The sequence below is a fragment of the Argiope bruennichi genome, chromosome 6, assembly GCF_947563725.1.
Source record: "Argiope bruennichi chromosome 6, qqArgBrue1.1, whole genome shotgun sequence".
Lineage (NCBI taxonomy): Eukaryota > Metazoa > Arthropoda > Arachnida > Araneae > Araneidae > Argiope > Argiope bruennichi.
In genome coordinates this window covers 45897966-45918647 of record NC_079156.1, presented here as the reverse complement: position 1 = coordinate 45918647, position 20682 = coordinate 45897966, and the positions used below count along the sequence as shown (strand labels likewise).

The window sequence follows — 20682 nt, the reverse complement described above, 5'->3', positions numbered from 1 at the left end:
ACTGGCCTAGTTTTGAAGTTTACAAAGGTAGTAATTGCTCAGTTAGAATAAAACAAAATAATGAGGATCATCCAAACAATAGCATTTGTATTGCTTCAAGACTGGATGTCAATAAAGCTAGTAACTTCAGAAAATATTCCATAATAGTTACAATTAAAAAAAACATGATAGTTTCAAAAAGTGAAGGGTTGAAACAGAAATGTCTTAACATTTACTGCCAAAAGTTCTCCCAGATTTCATTCCATGTAATCATAAAATCATTTTTTTTTCTGATCAAATTATGGTTGAACCACTAATGTGAAAAATCTTATCAACGCATCTTATTAATGATTTCTGTTTTAAAATTTTCATCCCCTTATGTGATATGCAATTTTAATTACCTTTTCTTGTTACTTAATAAAAAATATCGGTTTTTCTCTCGCTTAGCAGATTTCTCTTGTAAAGTTTTTATTTGTCATAAATGATTAATTCTGATTCGAAGAACTTTTATCTTTAACTTAGATTAAATAAAGACTCAGACTGAATCGATTATTTTATACTCGAGAAGATTTTATTTTTTAAAGAATTTACACAAAGAAAAAAAATGACAATTATTTCAAAATCTGATTTAAAAAAAAAATATCAATTATTTCAGAATCTGATTAAAAAAGAAAATGATGACAATTGTTTCAAAATCTGATTGAAAAAAGAAAATAATGACAATTATTTCAAAATCTCATTAAATCGATTAAATCTCATCCGTAAAGGAGAAAAATTTATAATTTTTTTTCATTCATAAAGAGGTGCAATTTTTTTGTTTGTTTTTTATATTTGATTTGGATGAAAAAGTACTGAAAAAATTAAATATTGTGGTTTTAGTAAATTATAATTTAAAAAAGTAATTTCAAAAAACTAATTGCAATTAAATAATTAAATCCTTTACATTTTAAAATAGTAAATTAGAATTTATGTTAAAACAAATAAATTCGGTAAAATGCAGCTAAATATAAAGCCATTTGAAGCTAATAATTGTGACATTCGCATTTTGATTTTTTAAAACGAACATTTAATTAAAATGTAACAAATAGTTTTAAATTCTAATTAATCCGAAAACAAACAATATCCTATCACATAAATCAAGGTTCTTATATTCTTAAATACTTCATTTTTTATAAGATTCTTCTAGATTAAACAAGAGTTCCCTTCAAAAATTTAATTAATTCTTCTTTTCTGGATCAAAATTTTCATTTAACGTTTCTATTCCTCCATTTTTTTTCCACATTTCGTATTTTCTTGATCTTTCTATTGTCATGAAATGAACCTATATTTTTAGAATTCGGTATGAGAAAAAATTTTCTAAATTTCCGAAATCCTTTCAGAATAACACCAACTTAATGATACTTATTATTTTATTTTATATTTCGTTAAGGGGATTTATTTTTTTAAGTTAAATAATTTATTACACTCTGAAACGAAAAAAATAACATAGCAAGCATATTTTTGATGTTATATGAATACGAGGATTAATTTTGAAACATTCTTTATAATTATTGTTATGGCTTTTATTAATTATCATTTCAGCAAATAAATCTTATGATGTTCCTTTCTAAGTTCTTTTCAACTTCTGGCAATCGGCTGCTGGGATTATAAAATGTAATTACATTGAAAACTGAATGATTATTGAGAAAATTGCAGAAATGAACATTAAATTTTGCACAAAAGGGAATTATTTCAGTTTTTCAATTTTCTTTTCCTCATGTATTTTGGCAACTTAAATGTAAACGATTTAAATGTAATGTTTAAAAAGTTCTGTGTCATGAGGTAGATTAAGGAATTATAAAAATAATAATGAAAACATAAGCATTTTCATTTTGTTGAAGAACAAACTATTGAAAACTAGCAACTGAATTGGCCAAAATATGCTGAATAGTTATATATTTGTCAGTTTAGAATTGAATGCAGGGAAATATTTAAGTAATTAGCAATTGACATGCAAAATGTGCATTTATTTTCTTACATACTTTACAAGATTTTTTTGGTTTAATCTTTGATTTCGAATTTTACAATGCTTAAATAGTGCAAGAGGAAATTTGAACCAGAATTTTTGCTTTGTAGACATCGGTTCAACAGGACATAAAAATATTTTATTTTCATTTACTAAATAATGGGATTTCTGTCTGGAATCAATTATGGAACCTGCAATTCCAATGCTCAGATTGTACCACCCCAATCCCTAATTCGTTCGACTATTAATAACTGAAAGTCCTCTTCCAAGTGTATCTTGGAATGGTCTAGCAGCAAAAAAATCTTTCGCTTCATACGGCAAGTTTCTTCCAAATTTATCCATTGAAATACTTAAAAAGCAAATGCTATTATTATTAAAAGGTACCTAAGTATTAAAAAATAAGATTTCTCTCTCTGGTGACTTCTGCAAATGAAATAAAGGAAATTAAATCTCGTATGCAGACTGTGAAAGATAAAGAGTAGTAAATTTCGCGAAAAATGGCGCGATTAGTCCCCAGTAGGACAGATTTTGACGCTGTCGGAAATAAATTGTCAATAAATAAATGAACTCACGAAAAGTAGAGTATGTATAATTTCATTAATGCTTAAGTAATAAAAAAATTCAAACTGAAATAAATTATATATAATACGAAATTAAAAATAAATTATCCTTTTTCTCGTATTCGAAGTGTAGAGAAAATATTGCAATCTTCAAAAAACAGTACAGTAAAGCCCTTTTACTTTTTACAGTAAGATTATACTGTTTGTGAGACTTCCTTTCCATCTCAAAATATCTCATTGTTTTCGAACACACATGGTATTTTATATTTTGTTGAATCCATTATACAAATATTCATAAAATGTAACAACATATACAATGTTAGCTAAGAATTCTTTTTCAGAATTCTTTTTTCAGGAAAATTCAGATGTCTACTTTCGTGTAAGAGATGTCAAGTACAACTCTGCATTTTTGGAAAGATATGAAAAGGAGACACGTGGTGCCACAATATACACTTCATGATTATTCTCTAATTATTAAATATTCTTAAAAAAATAGCTGCAAACATTTCCAATAACTTCTTTTAAAACACTTCCGCAGCCTTTTGCTTATGCTAATGCGGTCTAGGAACACTCTTCGCTTTCATTAAAATTCTTGCTACAATACATTATCCCAGAATCCGCTTTGCATTGTTAAAATAACTATTCCTTTGTTGGCAACTAAATGAACAAAATCGCTAGGAATATCGATGCCAGCGGTAACAAGAAAGGACAGCAGAGATATTCGAGAAGGAACATTCGAGTCACAGCTGTCAGCTTCCTATACATATGCTGCTGGATTATTTCTAAGAGATTGGGCCTGAATGCAGTGAGTATTATGTTTAAGCATTTGAGCTCAGAGACACTAATTCGGAAACAAAGGAATGATTAAGTTGCTGGCGTCTTACCCTTGTTAGGAACAGAGAAAAGGTAAGAAAATCAAAAGGAAGGAAGTGACCTACTTCCGTTCTTAGATTTGTTCTAATGTTTTCTAAGAATACAAAACTTCGAAAAATCGTTACAGAAAGGACAGTGTATCCAAGACGCTATTGTAAGTAAAATGCATTAAATTAAAATGGTCATCTGTGAATCACCGATGATTTATGTATTTCTAAAGTAATTTTAAGGAATATTAAGTTGATGAACATATTTGTTATTTAAAATTAATAAATAACATAACATTAACTTCTAACATTTTGAATAATTTTTCTGATTTTATGTTCTAGTTAATAATAGTATGTTTTTTGACAAAACTTAGATTATTAAACATCAGTTTTGAAATTTGGTAAGTGCTATTGTAAACGAATTTCATAATTATAAATAACTGAAAAACTTAAAGGACGACTCTCCAGTTGTTATATCCACCCAAAAGTTAGAACGATGGAGAACCGGAATGATATTTGCTTTAAAATAAAGACAGAATGAAAACTCTAAACTGTAATTTCCCTTCATTTTCCATCAAGAACTTAAGGTGTACAAGAATTATAAGGCACTTGGAATATAGCATCTAATTTTAAAATGTTAAATTAATCACTTTTGAGTAGAAAATTTAATGGTGACTTTATTTTTTGTGTTTTAATTTTTAAACTTCTTTTCACATTAATATAAATGTTACAATCTAGATCAAATGAAAGAGGACGAAAAAGAGCAATAAATCTAATTAGTAAACTGAATTTCTAGAATATATTTTATTCTCTATATTAATAATTATTGTTCAATTTATATAAATGATTTTTTATGCAGTGTCTAATAAACGCATTATTTAGGTATATGATTTGGCAATACAATATTTTTTCTAATCAAAATGCAAACGATTATTTAAAAAAAAAAAAACTTAAATAAATTCTAGTAGAATTGTAAATTTGGCTTAGAATTCTTTGGGAAATTTGAAGGGTTTTTTTTTTTTTTTTTTTTTAATTAGAACACAAAAGATTATTTAAGAAATCTAAATGCATTCTGGCTGCTATATTTTTTTTCCATTTTACCATTCCGCTAAATTAACTAAATCAGTCTACATATTTCATTTTAGTGTATCTTCTGAAAACGTTGCGAATTCTAACCTATTTTACTAGTCCTATCAGTCATCTAAAAGAAAAATGGAAGATACCTTAAGGCATACAATAAAAAGTCACAATATTTTATGACTGAAAAGACCGAGTTATAACTGTTTGACTTAAATGGAGGTTTTGCGCAAATACTTTAAGAAGCGATTTCACAATCACAAAAGAATGTATAGTTTCAATTTGCAAACGATCTCTTCAGATTTCTTTCGAGATCACGAATTTATTACTAAAATTCGTCTAAAATAGTGATATTCTATGTTTCATAAGTCAATTACTTTCAGTTTTAAAGAATGTTTTTTCTTTAATGATTTAGAGTGAAAAATATTTCATTAATATGGAAAGGGAGCTGCATAAAAATTTAGATTTCACAATTTTTAAAAATAGTTTATTTATTGACTTAGCCATAATGTACAATTCTTATCATTTAAAGTATTTCTCGAAATTGAATTATGTATCTATCTTTAATGGTTTAGAAATAAGATATTCAACCAACTCTGTATAAAAATATTCCTATTGAACATGCCAAAAAAATATTCTTTAATAAAAGAGATATCTCTCAGATTCCTGAAACCAAGATTGATCTTTAAAATGGGTCAAATCTACTTTCAACATGGAATGCGCTGCATTTCCGGGCGTCCCTATAATACTGTTTCCATTCGTGAAAAGAGGCTAGAGGGCGTGAAAATCTGGGAATTCTATGAAACTCGACAGGAGTTTCTATGATCCGGTGAAACCTTATATCCTTTTTTAGCTGACGGCAGTACTTTTGGAGAAAGGCGTGTGTCTTTCTCACGAAATTGCTTACTTTGGGTATGCGGTCAGCTGTCAGTTGCTCTTATTGCTTCAAAATGGTTTCTCGTGTAACACAGGAAGTGTTAGAAGAAGACTACGTCCTTTTTATTTTTTATCTTTTGCCTCCCATTCTTCTTTTCCGGTGAAAGAGGAATTTATATCTTTTTACAGATTTGATGTCAGGTTTAAATCTCAGTGGACTTTTTTTGAGGTTAGTCAGTATAGTGAACACTGTGTATTTGGACACTCGAGGATTTTGGAATCGAAAGGTATTGGGAATTTTTGTAATATTTAGGTTTTTATCCGCGTTTGACTCATTTTAAAGTTCGGATGTGTTATAACAAATTTCAAATTTTATGATACTATGTTAGTATGTTTTTCTACCTCAACTGATATATTTTGGTGTTTTCATATGTATAATGAATTTAATGGAATGTTGAATCTTAATAACAAAATCATAACATTTTATGCTCAAATTATTTGTTTTTAGTTTTAGATTTTTTTATAAATTAAAATCCAGATTAGTATTTTATAAAATATAGAGATTAAATGAAAATAAAAGAAGAAAGAAAAGTATTAATTTTAATATTGTGTTCTAAATTCCAATCTCTCCAATGAAAGATCGACAAAGTTTACCCAACCACAATCAATTCACAAATTTTGCCGATATATATAAAGTATAAAATCAAGTTAATAGGAAAATCAATTTAAACCAAATAAAAATTAATCTACTACCAAATAAAAGTAGAATTCGGCCTGAAGACTTTTTCAAGGGTCACTATCAGGCAGGGATTTAAAAAAAGAGATTTTTTCTGTGAAGGAATGCAGACAAGACAGTCTAATAATGATTCCTCGTGACGTAAAACCCTCGACATAATCTCCCAACCACAACCATTCTACTGAATTTGTTACTTTTTATTTCATTTGAAAAATTACGATCCCTAAATATATTATCAATAGTTGATTATATTCTACATCTCTCCGTTTTCTAAAGATATAGCAATATGAAATTCTAATACAAACCCAACAAGTTGTACAACTGTACTCATTTTGCCAGTTTTATTCACAATAAATTTCGTCATTTAGGAAACATAGCTGACCAATCAAAATGGTCCATGCTTATCATAAAAGTATAATTTAAAATAGGAGCTAGTTATAGTATTTCAATTAATTTTTTTATCTTATTAGAGATTAGCCGCCTTTGGCGACCAGCCAGTTCGCCAATCTTAATGCTCGTGAAAATTTTAATAGTTAAATATTTTATGTGATTCCTACTTTAATAGCTTCTTCATTAAAATATTTCAAAATTTCAAATTTCAATTCATTCATAATATTATAAAGACCTTCAGTCATAACGTAATCTGTATCTCTCTAATTTTCTGTTAGCTCCAGTAGAATTTATGCTTTACATTAAATTAAAGTGTAAATGATTAATCTGCAATTAATATAATATTTTTTACTGAAATAAAGCATTTTTTTTAATAATATGATTACTGATAATAAAATCACAGAGCGTTTAAACTTTATGGGCACTAAAGAATATCTTTCTTAATTTATGTAATATCTCAAGAATTTGCCAACAAAATTTTCTCAGATTCATCATGAACAGATCGATTCATTAACAATGTTTAATTTTAAATGCATCAAACACTAAGAAAATAAAATGAATCATTTAAAATAATGGGTCGAAAACAGGTGTAAAAAAACTACTTAAAAAACGATGTACTTAAAACTATAAGCATATACAAAAAATATATATAACTAACATAAATACAATTTAATTACAAAAGCATGCAACTAACCTAAAAATAATTTAAATCGTCCGTTGAAAATGGTTGTCATGGCAGCAATCGGAACAGAATGCGCATGCGTGAATTTTCTTCGCCAATTACGGTAACGCAAATGCGTGAATTTTTCTACGCCAGTTGGGGTAACGCTATGCAGATTATACATTTTTAATTTCCTTTATTCTGTGTTATTTTAATTCAAAAGTACTTCAGAATGAATCTGAAACATGGATTAATTAACAATCTTTAATTTTAAATGCATAAAACATTAAGAAAATAAACAGAATCGTTTGAAATAATCCGCCGGAAAACGTTAACCCTAGCCTCATTTCTGTTGGGAGAAAAAAAAACAACTGAACTCTTACTCATTTGGCGGTGGGGAAAATGGAAGATTTTTTTGGCGGAAAAGTTGGTAGTGGGGAAAATGGAAGATTTTTTTGGCGGGAAAGTTAGTTTTTAATTAATAATTAAAATTCTAATTAAAATTTCAAAAAAAGGGACCCCAGGTGCACATTCCCGACCTGTAAGGTATACATGTACCAAATTTGATAGCTGTATGACAAATGACCTTGCCTGTAGAGCGCCAACACACACACAGACAGAAATTGAGCTTTATTATAAGTATAGATATAGATTGAGGCATTTCATCCGAATATTTTCATTTTGCATCTCTTGTTAATCAAAAATTCTTATTGTTTTATTATTTCTCAAAACAAATATTAATGTGATGAATAAGAACATGTCATGCTGTCAGATATAATAGCCAATATTTCAATTCCATTTCAAATAAGCCAACAATTACATAATCAATAATTTGATTTAAGAAAATGGGGGGAAAAAACAGAATCCTAGGTACGACAAAGATAATAAAATTGATAAATTCAATATTTTATCTCATTATTACACTCGTTTATGAACTCGGTGTAAATTTCTTCGATAATTTTAAATACTAATGAATATATTATTTTATGATATATAAGAGTATTGCAATGTTACCAGATATGAGAATGGTTTCATAGACGGATATCAATTTTTAATTACCGAATATCTTTGAATAATGAAAATAATCTCCAGTAATTAGAGAATATTTGAGTATATTTAATCATTTATGATGACTCATTAGTCCGTGACAGCAAAATAATTACTTAGTTAGATATTTAAGCATTGGAAATTTCAAATGAATTATTACTTTCAGTTACAGGGGATCACACCATTATTATACACGGCTCTGAAATGAAATATTTAATCGCAAATGAAATCGTATTTCTATTAATTGTTTCCAGACAGTTATTTCCTATTCGCTTGGAATGATATTTTAATTTTGAAGTTGTTTTCTGGATGTGTTCAGTACCAATAGCTTTATTAGACTTTTGAAATATTGCTGATTAATTTGATTATCTTTTGGTTAAAAATATTCAAAATTTTCTCCACTTTGTTTTAAAAGTTGATATTCGAATTTATTAAGTATGTGGAAATACTTCGGAATTAAAAAAGTTGGAAAAGATTGTATTTAATTCTAGGTAAATTGGTGTTTTGGTGAATAAAAAGATTAGTGAAAAAAAAATTCAGAAAAGTTGCTGTTCACTAAATATCGAATATTAAATTTTAATTAGAATTTAATTTTTTCACATGAAATTTTAATTGATACATTTTTCTCCCAATTGTTGCCTATTTTTGGGTATTTTATTTGCAACCAACTGAAATTAATATTTTGTACAGAACAGCATTTTTTTGTAACAAGAGTAGATATGAAATTTTATATATCTAATTTGTCTCATTTTAACGTTATTGTGTTTTAGATGCAATAAGCAATCAATCCAATGAGAGATTTGGTTTGAAATTTCATAAGTATCTATACTTTAAATATTATAACTGTTTAAGAGATTTTTATCTATTCGCTTATTACATAGTTTAGATATCATATTAATTTGTATTCAGATAAAATGGCAAACAAAGGTCTTTTGGTGTAATTCATCCAAAATTTGATAGGAGTTTAGTTTAGTTTAGTTATATTAACGTATCGTTTAAAGCAACACTAGGGCTATTTTGGGACAGAATTCAAAATTTTGAACCGCGGTCAGATAACGAGGACGACACCTGAGCTGGCAACCCCCTCTTCACACATCAACTCGAGGACGTTTGGCCCTGATGGATTTATCGTGCAACAAACCCCCTTACATGGCGGTTCTTCGGTCGAATGGGGTCTCGAACCTGAAACCCTATCTCACAAGCCGAGACCTTACCACCAGGCCACCACGGCCTCCCAAAATTTGATAGGAATAAACATATATAGTATAAAAATCAATCAATAAATTTAATTTGTCCATCTTTAAACATTCTTAAAGAAAACAGTATTGAAGAAAGGAATTCAGATATGTTCAGAAGGATATGAACTTTGGAGATTCTTTCAGTCACGATGTAGAATTTGGCTATTTTCATATTTTATCTTTGTACAGTTCGTAAACGATGGACTAAAAATTGTATTAGTCGTTCTTTATAAGGTTTGTACTGTGTTGAACATCAGTTGCATTAGCAGGATATAATTTCACAAGAAGATTTAGTGCACAGTAAAAATTTGTTTGTACATAAAATTTTTAAATAGAATTAATGAAACTGTCAATAGTGCTTAAATACCAATTATAAATTAAATAGTTCGTTTGTTACTGATTATTCTGACTAGAAATAATAATAATTTATAAAATAAATATTGGAAAGAATTTTCTGTAATTAATTCCATAGAAAACAATTTAATCGTGACCTGTTTACATGTGCAAACGTCAAAAGCAGATTGATATATGGTCCCTTAACGAAGCCAGTTCCATAAATCATTTGAAACTTTTAGATTGGACTTAGCTGTTGCCTGAAAGATAAATAGGCGAAATTTAATTTGGACATCCAAGCAAATATGCTTGTAAACCAAAATTCGCAGCCGCTGTGAAAACCGGAAAGCAGACAGAGACACCCGAGGCAGCAATTACACCAGCTGATGCTCCTCAGCACTTGACATTGAACGATCTGATTGATATTTCCTGCGGGTCCGAGACAAATACAAAAATTCATAACTCTCAGATTTTTATTGGCTTTTTGTAGTTTTGCTGATTGGCATGTTTTTAGATGGTTGATGACTAGAAAGTTGTATATTTGAAATTGAAATTCATGATTTTGACAGGAAATGTCTGGGAAATGCTAGGTATTCTTCTAATAGTTAATAAAATCATGTCAGAAATTATTTAATAGAGTAAAAAGTGGACTAAACATTTTGAAGTAACAAATAAGAAAAATTGCAAAGAAAATATTTCAAAATATATTCACACACTTAAGCTTCCAAAAGGAATCATTGTAAACCACTAATAGCAAATAAACATATTATAGTGTTCCTTTATGAGTTTTCCGATTCTATTTTCCTGAACAAAAGAAAAATAACCAGTAAACAAATTTAAATTTTTGTTACAAATAGAATGCAGCCAACTTCTCTTCTCTAAGCAAAAATATGCATTTTATATGAATCACGATGGAAGATAAAATTCATGGCCATTTTTAATTTCATAAAACGGTTTATGTTAATTATAATCTTATCTAACTAACTTTTCTCTTCTCTAGAGAAGAAGGGGGGGGGCTGCCAGCTCAGGTGTCGTCCTTGTCATCTGACCACGGTTCAAAATGACGAGGTCCGTCGCAAAATAGCCCTAGTGTTGCTTTACAGCGGGACTTTAATGTAACTAAACTAAACTAACTTACTCTTAACTAATTTAAGTCTTAACACGATTACTTATCTGCAAACGGTTAAAATTTGACTGAAATTATTTGAAGCCTATTTCTAGATTTCTTGTATATATTCTTTACTCAGACTAAATTTCGTCTTTGTGACAAGGGGAACTATCTTCGGAAGACTTCTAATAATATTTTGCAGCTTCAATAATTAGATAAGCGAAGCGTTTGATTCAGTATATGGTTTCAGTATTGATTCAGAATATAAAATTTTTCAGTACAGATGTAAAAAATTCTTTTAACTATATTCTAGGAAAATATATATTTTTTTATTAAAATTCTTTGATTTACTAACTTTTAATTTATTAGAAAAATGTAACTAAAACATGTTGCAAGTATTCTTATTGGTACAAAAGGCTCGACAATGTTATTTCTATATCTTCATTACAGATTTTGATATTCAGAATGTCTAATAACATTGAGGATTGTATAATATCTTGTATTAATAGGAATGTTTGATAATTGTTGCGAACAAATAGAATTATTACATTTTAGAATTAACGGAACTTGTACAGAAGCTGATATATACTCTTTATAAATAAATATATATTTCTTTAATATTAGCTAATTATTTTCTATGATTTTGCACCAATTTATGACATTTTCATATAATGGTTGCTGATATTTCAAAACTCTGACAAATATAAGTACACAAAAAATAAAATTATTAATAAAATGTGAATATCTAGTAAGCCATTGATTAAAATCAAACAATATTCTATACTACCTATTTTTTAATTTATAAAATTTTAGTTTTGCATTTGTTTTTGAGGTAAAATAATTGTTTGAAAGGCTTTTTATATAATAGAGACATAAAGGGAGAAAAAGTGAGAAACTGTCTTATCTTATTTTATAGTACCATAATATTATTACTGTCTTGAGAGCTGTTAATATCCGATTGTAGTTTAAAATCATTCAAAATAACTTTAACAGCACTTAAGGTAAGAATACAGAACTATTTACCTCAAATCATGCATGAAACCATTTTATTCTAGTCGTGCTTTTCTCCTAATGGTATTCCAATCTCCGATGTAACGCCCTATTACCTCTCCACAATAGCCAACACACTTCAGTTTATTCCTAAACAAATTTCTAAAAACTCAAATTCAAATATAAAGCCCTATTTTCGCTTTATAGTAACCAACAACTCCAGTTTATTTCTGAACAACACCATAAAGAAACATATTTTCATATAGATAAAAACCATATTTCCATGGTTGCTGTATTAAAAGTATGGCACATCAAAGCTATTGCTTTGGAAATAACTGCTTCAGCAGTCAGAAAGACGGCGCCGTGGCCGGAAAGATTAATTCAGCACCTTTATGCCTCTGGCTGAAGTGCTGGAGACTCAAGTTCTCAAGTGCTTCGCTGCAGTTCATTGAGAAACTGATAATGCTTTTGCTCGGTGAAGCATGAAGCCATCACGCCGGAAATCCGAAGAAGCACTGCTTCAAGCATTGTTCTGGAAAAGTCGATCTCAAGTAGCAGTGGAAAAAAGTATCATTGTTCTTCGGTGTTGTGAGAAAAAAAAGTATTTGGAATTGATATGAAAGATGGATTTATGATTAAGTACGGGTATGGGTAGATAGTGGTGCAAGTCATTCTAATTGGAGATTGGGATGTATAGTTTATACAAATGTAAATAACGTCTTATAATATAGATTTAACTCGATACAGAATAAAAGTGCGAATAAATTAAATTCCGAATAAAGTAAATTCCGAAATTTTCTCTTAATTTAACATGATATTTGTAAAATTGCAGATAGATCAGATTTATATCTTTCTTCATACATAGGTGAAATAATAGAAGAATTCTCAAGGATAAATAGCACAAGGATAAGGCATCTCAAGGATAATAGCACATTTTGTATAATTAGCCAACCAATTTGAAAATGGATATCTTTCTTCAATTTTTTGAATCGTTGTTTTAATATTTGAATGTTCTTACTTTAAATATTCGGACATTCTTCGGATAAATATTCTCGGACTCAGAAATACCTGTCCTTCCGGTATAGTCATATTTGAGACCAACTTGCAGCCACTTCATATTATAAGAAGAGCCAAATTATTTAAGTACTTCAATAAAATATACAGCTAAGGCCCTCAACATCATACTTCATTGTATCTGCACACGTGGCACAACAATCAGACTCAAGAAATACAGCCCTTTTAGCTTGGAAGAAACACAAAACCTGATATTTCGGAACGTTGAGCGTCTGCCTTCAAGATTCTGCATTCATCCCTCAGAGGGACGACAGAGAATTTTCTTTCACTTTGATCTGAAATCCACTGCAAACGAGCAAACTCACCATGAAGACAATCAGACAGCTGCTCTAGAAATTATTAATTGCATTCCTAAAGATGTAGTGCAGGTCTATACTTTTGGAAGTCGTGCAGAGGATCGTACTGGCAGCGATATCTATATTAGCACCACCCACCACCACCACCACCACCGTGAGACTACAATAAAGCAACGCAACCCTGACTCTTACTTTGTCTTCAGGAGTGAGTTAATTGCGACTATCGCAGGGATTGATACTGTCATATTTTATGATTGTGATTTTGGGGAACTATGGATTTGATCGGGCAGTCGTAGTGCACTATAACATCTTAGTGGTTGGCACTCTACAAACAATGAAACCAGGGTATTGATTCTGCTCAAACAAAGAAAGATATCTCAACCACGACGTCCACCTTCAATGTATCACTTTGGTTAGACTTAAAAGAGTCCATCTTAAGTGTCTTTCTTTTGAAGGAGGTAAAAAAAATCCATCCCACTTGTAAATGATGCTGTGAACATCCAGCTTCCCCGGATCACATTCTGAGCGGCAGCGGACTTTCTAAGGGAGTCTTTATTATTATAGATTTCTTGGCGGTCAACAACTTATTAGAGCTTATGTGACATATGTCAGATCTTTTGAGGATAAGTAACAACGTTAATACAATAGTGGAAATTCTAACAACTCTTAAGCAAATAATTATTTACATGTTTAGATAATAATAAAGCCAAATATTAACTCATATTAAACACAATGAGAGTAAAATTATTCCTAATAAGAACATTTCTATCAAACTATCAAGTATTTTTGCTCTGAATGAAATTAAGTATTTCCTGATGCTCCGAAATGTTTGTAGAAGAAAATAGTAATGTTTTCTCTTCCTCGATACTCAAAGGAAATAAGATAATGAACATAAATAATAATTAATATTGATTACTGATTTTTCATGAAAATACTTTCAAAAGATAGGGTTGATTGACTGAGTAATTTGGTCTTTAAAAGTAAGACTTCAGTGCTTAAAGAGGATAAAAAATGGCATTCACAAATTGAAACTAGAAGATAAAAGATAAATTTTCAGCTTTGATTATAATATGGAACTTTTAAAAATAAATATTAACCTACTTAATATATAATCAATAGTTCGAAAGATAAGAATTCATTGATATTTGTCTAATTAGTTCTTTTTTCACTTTTTTATATGGAATAGTAAGAACTAAGAAAAATTAATTTTATAGAATAATTCAGTATAGATATTGAGCTTGAGACCTTTGAGCACGATAAATTTCATACATGATCTTGGCAATAAGATTGTAGATTTGTATAAATTTTAGATTCAATATGAAAAAAAAAAAAAAAAAACCGCTTAATCAACTTTTTTTTTTACCTATGCGCCTTATTGCCAAAGTAAACAAAAACGTCAACAGTGATCAAATCGTTATTTTTAAATTATAAAAACAGTTAATTTATTAAACAGTCAGAGCTTTCCTTTCTATTAATCTAACGCAAAATATCGTTGGAACTTAGCGACGAAAAAAATCCTAAATTTTGTTAAAGTTTTACTGAAAATGATTTCGAAAACTAAAACGTAATTTTAGAAACTATCTAATGAACAACAAAAAAAATCCATTTCTGTTGATTAGTATGTCTAATATTTTGCACGACTGAAAAGTCATTTCTTATCAAGTGCTAATTTTTCTCTTCTAATTAAAAAATAACTGACATCATTTCATGCAGCTATGAACTAGTTTGTTTTTGAGCCACTCGATGTCAAAAGGCAGCATTAATGAAGCTTTCTAAAATCAATTTAATCCGATGAGTAGACATGAAGCGATTAGAAAGTTGTTTATTTTCTTTGTTGAGATTCTTCTCTAATGGTGAATTTTCAAAAAAAAAAGAGGGATTAATTTAAATATATTGAAAATCGCAAAATATTATTCATAGATGGCATCGAAACAAAAAAAAATTATTTAATGGCATATGGAATAAAATAAAAAAATATTTCTAATGATTTTTTTTTTCATTTCAATATTTTTAAAATTTCAGCAGACTTCTGAATTGTTAAATAAAGAATTTAACAATTCTACATTGATTCTAACATCATATGATATTAATATTCTTTGTAAGTAATCACCATGTTCAATATGCATCTTAGTTTTAAGTTTTGTATAAAGTAAATTTCTTAAAAAGTAGTAGTTACAAAAAAATATCTTCCAATTGGAATACCACAAACGGTACATATTAGATATTAAAATATTAAACTGATAAAACATTTAAATATTGTTTACTTAAATAAACGTTTTCTTTTGTTAAAATGTGAATTAATAAATATTTTCTAATTAAACATAGTTATCTTTTAAATTAAATTATAAGGATTACTGTACTTTTGTATTTTAAGGAACTTTTTTCTTAGCTTAAACAATATTTACTTAAAATTAATTTGTATTTCAATTTTTTTTAAATAATGCAACAAAAAAGTATACGCATATATAAGTAATGCAAATGTATAAATCAAAATTTAATAAGTAGCAGCTAATAACTCTGAACTTACTAAAATGAAATGAATAATTATTTAACAACTCGTCCAGCATTAGGCTTTATTTACTAACTGACAAAATTTGACTTGACGATGATATAATTGATTGGATGCATTACCATTTCATTTTTAATTTTTGAATTCTTTCATCTGAAAAACACAAACTAAAAACACTTCTCCAAAAAATTTTACTGCTAAACCTTATACTGTTTAGTCATCCATTTGTTTGAGTCTTCATTTTCATCAATCCTCATTTTTAAAAGTAAGGGCGAGTTAAATTCAGAAATATCAATCAGAAATTATTTAACAAATAGCTTTAGTTTAAAATCTACATCTCTTATAAAAATAGAGATAAATGTTTGTGTTGACGCTTTGCAGTCCAGACCGTTTGTCCTATTGTTACAAAATATGTACATAAATTACTTGGAAATTAGAAATAAGCACTGAGGAGCTATTTTTTAAAATTTTTAATTAAAATTTCAATAAATTGAAAAATTAATCCGAATTTTATAGTTTTTCCTGATAATTTCTTAAAATATTATTGCATAAAAATAAATTTTGCATAATTTCAAAATTCAGAAAAAAAAAAAAACTTTTTAATAATTAAATTTTTCGAAATTTTGGCAATTTTTTAAAAGTGCATTTTATTTGTCTAATTTATAACAATAGATTAAGTGGTCTGTGAAGTGGGCTAGAGCATAATAGAAAGTGAAAAATCAATTTATTTCATGGTTATTCAAGCATTATAGAAAAAATAATCTATACACGTTTAATGCATAAAATAGTTCAGAATCTAATAAAGTTTTTTTTTTTATCAAAAACGAAGCTTTATTGGAAGGTATAATCTTAAGAATATTTAGCTATTTTTAATTAATCCAACAGAAGTTATCACTAGTCCGTAAATTCTCATTAAATATTCATTTTTGCATTTTAATTAGCAAAGGTGATAATGGTCTGATACAGCTATGAAATTGTTATTCACTAACAAACTACCAGCTTAGTACTGTGTGGCGGGAATTAATGAAACTTCCAGGGATATTTTTAATCCGATCAGTTGACACGAGGAGATTAGAAAGCCATTTGTTTCCTCAGTCGAGTCTCTCTAATGATGAATTTCTGAATTTGGAAGAAGATTAACTAAGGTCAGTTCAATATTGTTAAGAATTTTTGATGAATGGCATCAAAATAAAGGATGATTATTTAAAGATATTAAACTTTAAGTTTATAAACATTTTACTAGATCTTTGGTTTAGAATTAGTAATTAAAACTTGTGAAGTTTCGTATTTCTCTGATTAATGAAATTGGTATTCAAAATTCTCAAAATGGAGTATATTGTGGTTTCATACAAAAAATCGTAACAGAAGCAGAATAGGAAACATTTTTACCAAAATTTAATGCAGCAATAGTTTTATTTGTGCAGTATCCATAGATTTAATATATATATATATATCTCATTGAGAGAGATTTAGTTTTCAGTTCAAATGGAAAAAAATTTATATATATACATATTCAGTTTTTGGAAAACTTCAGGGTGAAAAATAAATTATTTCCAGGAAGTGAAGAGTTTAAATATATTCTGTTTTTAGAAACTAAACACAAAATAATATGACTTATCTACACAGGAAATAAAAATTAAGTAAATAGTGTTTATTTCCAAGAAGAGTGACAAAAAATGATCTTCAGAGTTAAGTGAATGTGGTGGATTGGAATGAGCGAGGATAGAACCTGGGACCTTGTGGTTCGAAGCCCAGTAACATGACCACGATACAAAAGCAATTGCTCTGGTTGCGTAGCTGTTAACTGGCTTATAAGCTTTCATCACAGACTCTCCCTCCAGTGAGTCGGAGGTGAGACGAACGACATGGTTGTTGAGTGGTGATGTATTAGCTGTTGATTCTAATGTGCCTGCATCCATTTGAGTAGCGCCAAGCGTTATGGCGAGCGTGTGTGGGTGAGTCGTTGCAGATGCTATTGCTGCATCATGTGAGTTTGAAGACTTTGGTTTGCTGCGTCAAGTGAATCTGACGACTTCGGTTTGCTGTGGGTAGATGGCACCACAATAGCTGTACGAAGGTTGAAGTTTCATCGTCCGAGATCACCAATGTGGCGGATTGAATTGAGGGAGGATAGAACCTGGGACCTTGTGGTTCGAAGCCCAGTAACATGACCACGATACAAAAGCAATTGCTCGAGTAGCGTAGCTAATAAGCTTTCACCACACGAGAAACGAAATATTCTATTTTGGGGGAAACAATTGTTAACACCAGCCTTCAGTTTGGTGATGTCACCAACAGATGGCGCACCTGTTCATTTATATTGTGTGTGCTTCGTTAATAAAATTCAGTATCACAATATACTTGCTCGTGTACTGCGTGAGTCTTTGTGTGTAGTGATTGCGTAAACAACAAATGATTTTTTTAACAATATGTCAATGTAAAATGGCTGAAAGATTTGCTGTTAGAAAGTAAATAAGAATATAAAAAATTCCGAAAGAAAATCTATATCTAAAGAAGATTTTTTCTGTTCAGAAATCAAGTTTGAAAACAAAAACAATACAAATTTGTTTTACTATTTTTCACCTTTTGTTCATTTTCAGCAGAATGCGTGAAATAAGAATTTAAATAAAAACTTTTTTCCCATTAACTGAACAATTTCTAATCTACATCAAATACCAAACTTTTGCTCATAAACTCATAAAACATTTGTTCTATAGTAAATCACGAAATTTTTTTTGTATGCATTTACAAAGTTGTGTTCATAGGCATTTCCTTATAAATAATAATATTAAAATTTATTATAGTTTAATGTTCGACACATTAATCTTATAATTTTACATCCTGCATGTAAGAAATTATTTTAAATTTCCTTCGAATTGTGACTAAATTCAATTTTGATCTTAAGTTAAAAGTCATGAAACTGAACTAAATGATGCTGAAATAAAAAAAAAAAAATCAAATTAGTATTATTATATCTGTCGCTTTTTTCCCCATTATTTACAATAGTTAATTCTGGAAACTAAGATAAATGTGTTTCGAATTTGAACTTAATGCTAAAATTACAACAGTGTAGAGAGGGGGGTGCCAGCTCACGTGTCGTCCTCGTCATCTGACCACGGTTCAAAATTAAGAGGTCCCAAATAGCCCCAGTATTGCTTTTCAACGGGACGTTAATATAACCAAACTAAACTAAAATTGCAACACTGATATTATCCTATTTTCCATTCACTTTCATTAATTATAATAATCATTTGAGAAAGTTTTATGATAAATGCATAATTTGCATTCAAGAATCATTTGCCAAAATCAAAATTCAAATCCTTGTAAAATTATGCGCCTTTACAGTAATTGAATTTCAAAATATCATATGGAAAGTTCATCAGTTTCGATTTAACATCTTTGTATTTTATGCCAAACGATTTTTTACATTCTTTCTACTCTTGCCAAACTAACCTCCTCGATTCAGCTTTTTCTTGGATCAGATAAAATCCTATTTGATTCAATGAACCACAAAAAAGGTGTGGGGGGAGGGTTCGTATTTTGAGAACTTACCTAGTAGACCGGGCGGAAAATCCGGCGGAGGGGGAGTATTGTCGAACGCTGGCCCCACGACGGATTGCGTGACGATCCAGATGTAGTTCTTTCCGGTTAGATCCAGTTCGTTGGCTGCTCGCATGATGTACATGGCTTCCTGACGGTTGCAGTACAGCAGGAACACTCGAGCCTCGCTGGTCGTCAGTTCGAGCATTTCGGCTCGAGCTTCGTCCGGATCGCGAACCTTTAGAGTGTAAATATCCATGATCGTAAACCTGGAAGTGAAGAAAAATCGTGCTAAAGTTTTGAGTTTATATATAGAAAAATATTTATTTTATTTATTTGCATGTTTTTTCATAAATCTACAGTTCCTGATTAAATTTGGCATTCATATTTTTCAAAAAAATTTCTCTCAGCAAGCTGGAAGGCAAAGGTAGATTCCTTTACATTAAGTCTGACAACATAAATTGTTGATGTTAAGAGGCAGTCAAAATGAGTGCTTGAAAATCAATTTTCAGTCTCTAACTTCTAAGTTATCGAAACACTTTAAATTCAAAAGATGTTCATGTTAATAAGGCGCTAATTTGGCTAACGATTTATTTTTCTATCTTTAATATTAAGAAAGTTATAGCGAAATGGAAATTTCAACGCCCCACCATTTCCAACCCCTTTGAACTAAATGGTCCACTTGCGAACTCATCCGAGATTTCTACATTTCTAGCAACATATTCCAATCCAGTTAAAATCCACAAAATTACTCCAGTTATTCTGTTCACAAGATAACATGGGCAAGCTTTATACGCGTATATACAGGGTGTCCCAAAAAATGTATACACATTTTAGCAGCTGATAACTAAGTTATTTCTTCTTTCTTTACAAACTGAACCCATTGAACCGAGTGATGGCAGACAGACTTGAATTTGAAGAAAGGAAATTTATTCTAAAATGCTACTGGAAGTATGAAAATGTAGTAGAAGTGCAAAGACAATTTAAGAGGGAGTTTAACAAAGAACCACCTACACGAGTTACCATCACTCGAATTAGAGATAAGTTTGAAGCTGATGGAACTGTTCAGGACGTCCATAAACCTGCAACAGTTGGTCAATTGAGGGCAACCATTGAACATGAATGTACGAATATCCCAAGGGAATTGTTCCATCATGTGTGCTATTCCACCGCTTCGCGTTGTCAGCAGTGTCTGGAGCAGAACGGACACCAGTTTGTGAACATGCGATAACAAGACAATAGAATGATATTTGTAGAATCTTTTACATGTTGAAAATTATTCGAATTATAATAAACCCCAAATTTACAATTATTTAAAGTGTGTATACATTTTTTGGGACACTCTTTATATACATATATATATACTTTTGAACGAAGGGTGGTTTTGGGTTTCAATGTCCAGG

General features: G+C 29.5%; 1 protein-coding gene across 1 annotated transcript in view; it reads right to left on the bottom strand.

Annotated features, from left to right (window-relative positions):
- LOC129972729 (glutamate receptor ionotropic, NMDA 2C-like) overlaps positions 1-20682 on the bottom strand; it is a 313970-nt gene that overhangs the window by 87851 nt on the left and 205437 nt on the right. Inside the window, exon 5 of the mRNA XM_056086971.1 lies at positions 19292-19548. Coding sequence (XP_055942946.1) covers positions 19292-19548 — 257 coding nt within the window. The remainder of the gene's footprint in view (positions 1-19291; positions 19549-20682) is intronic.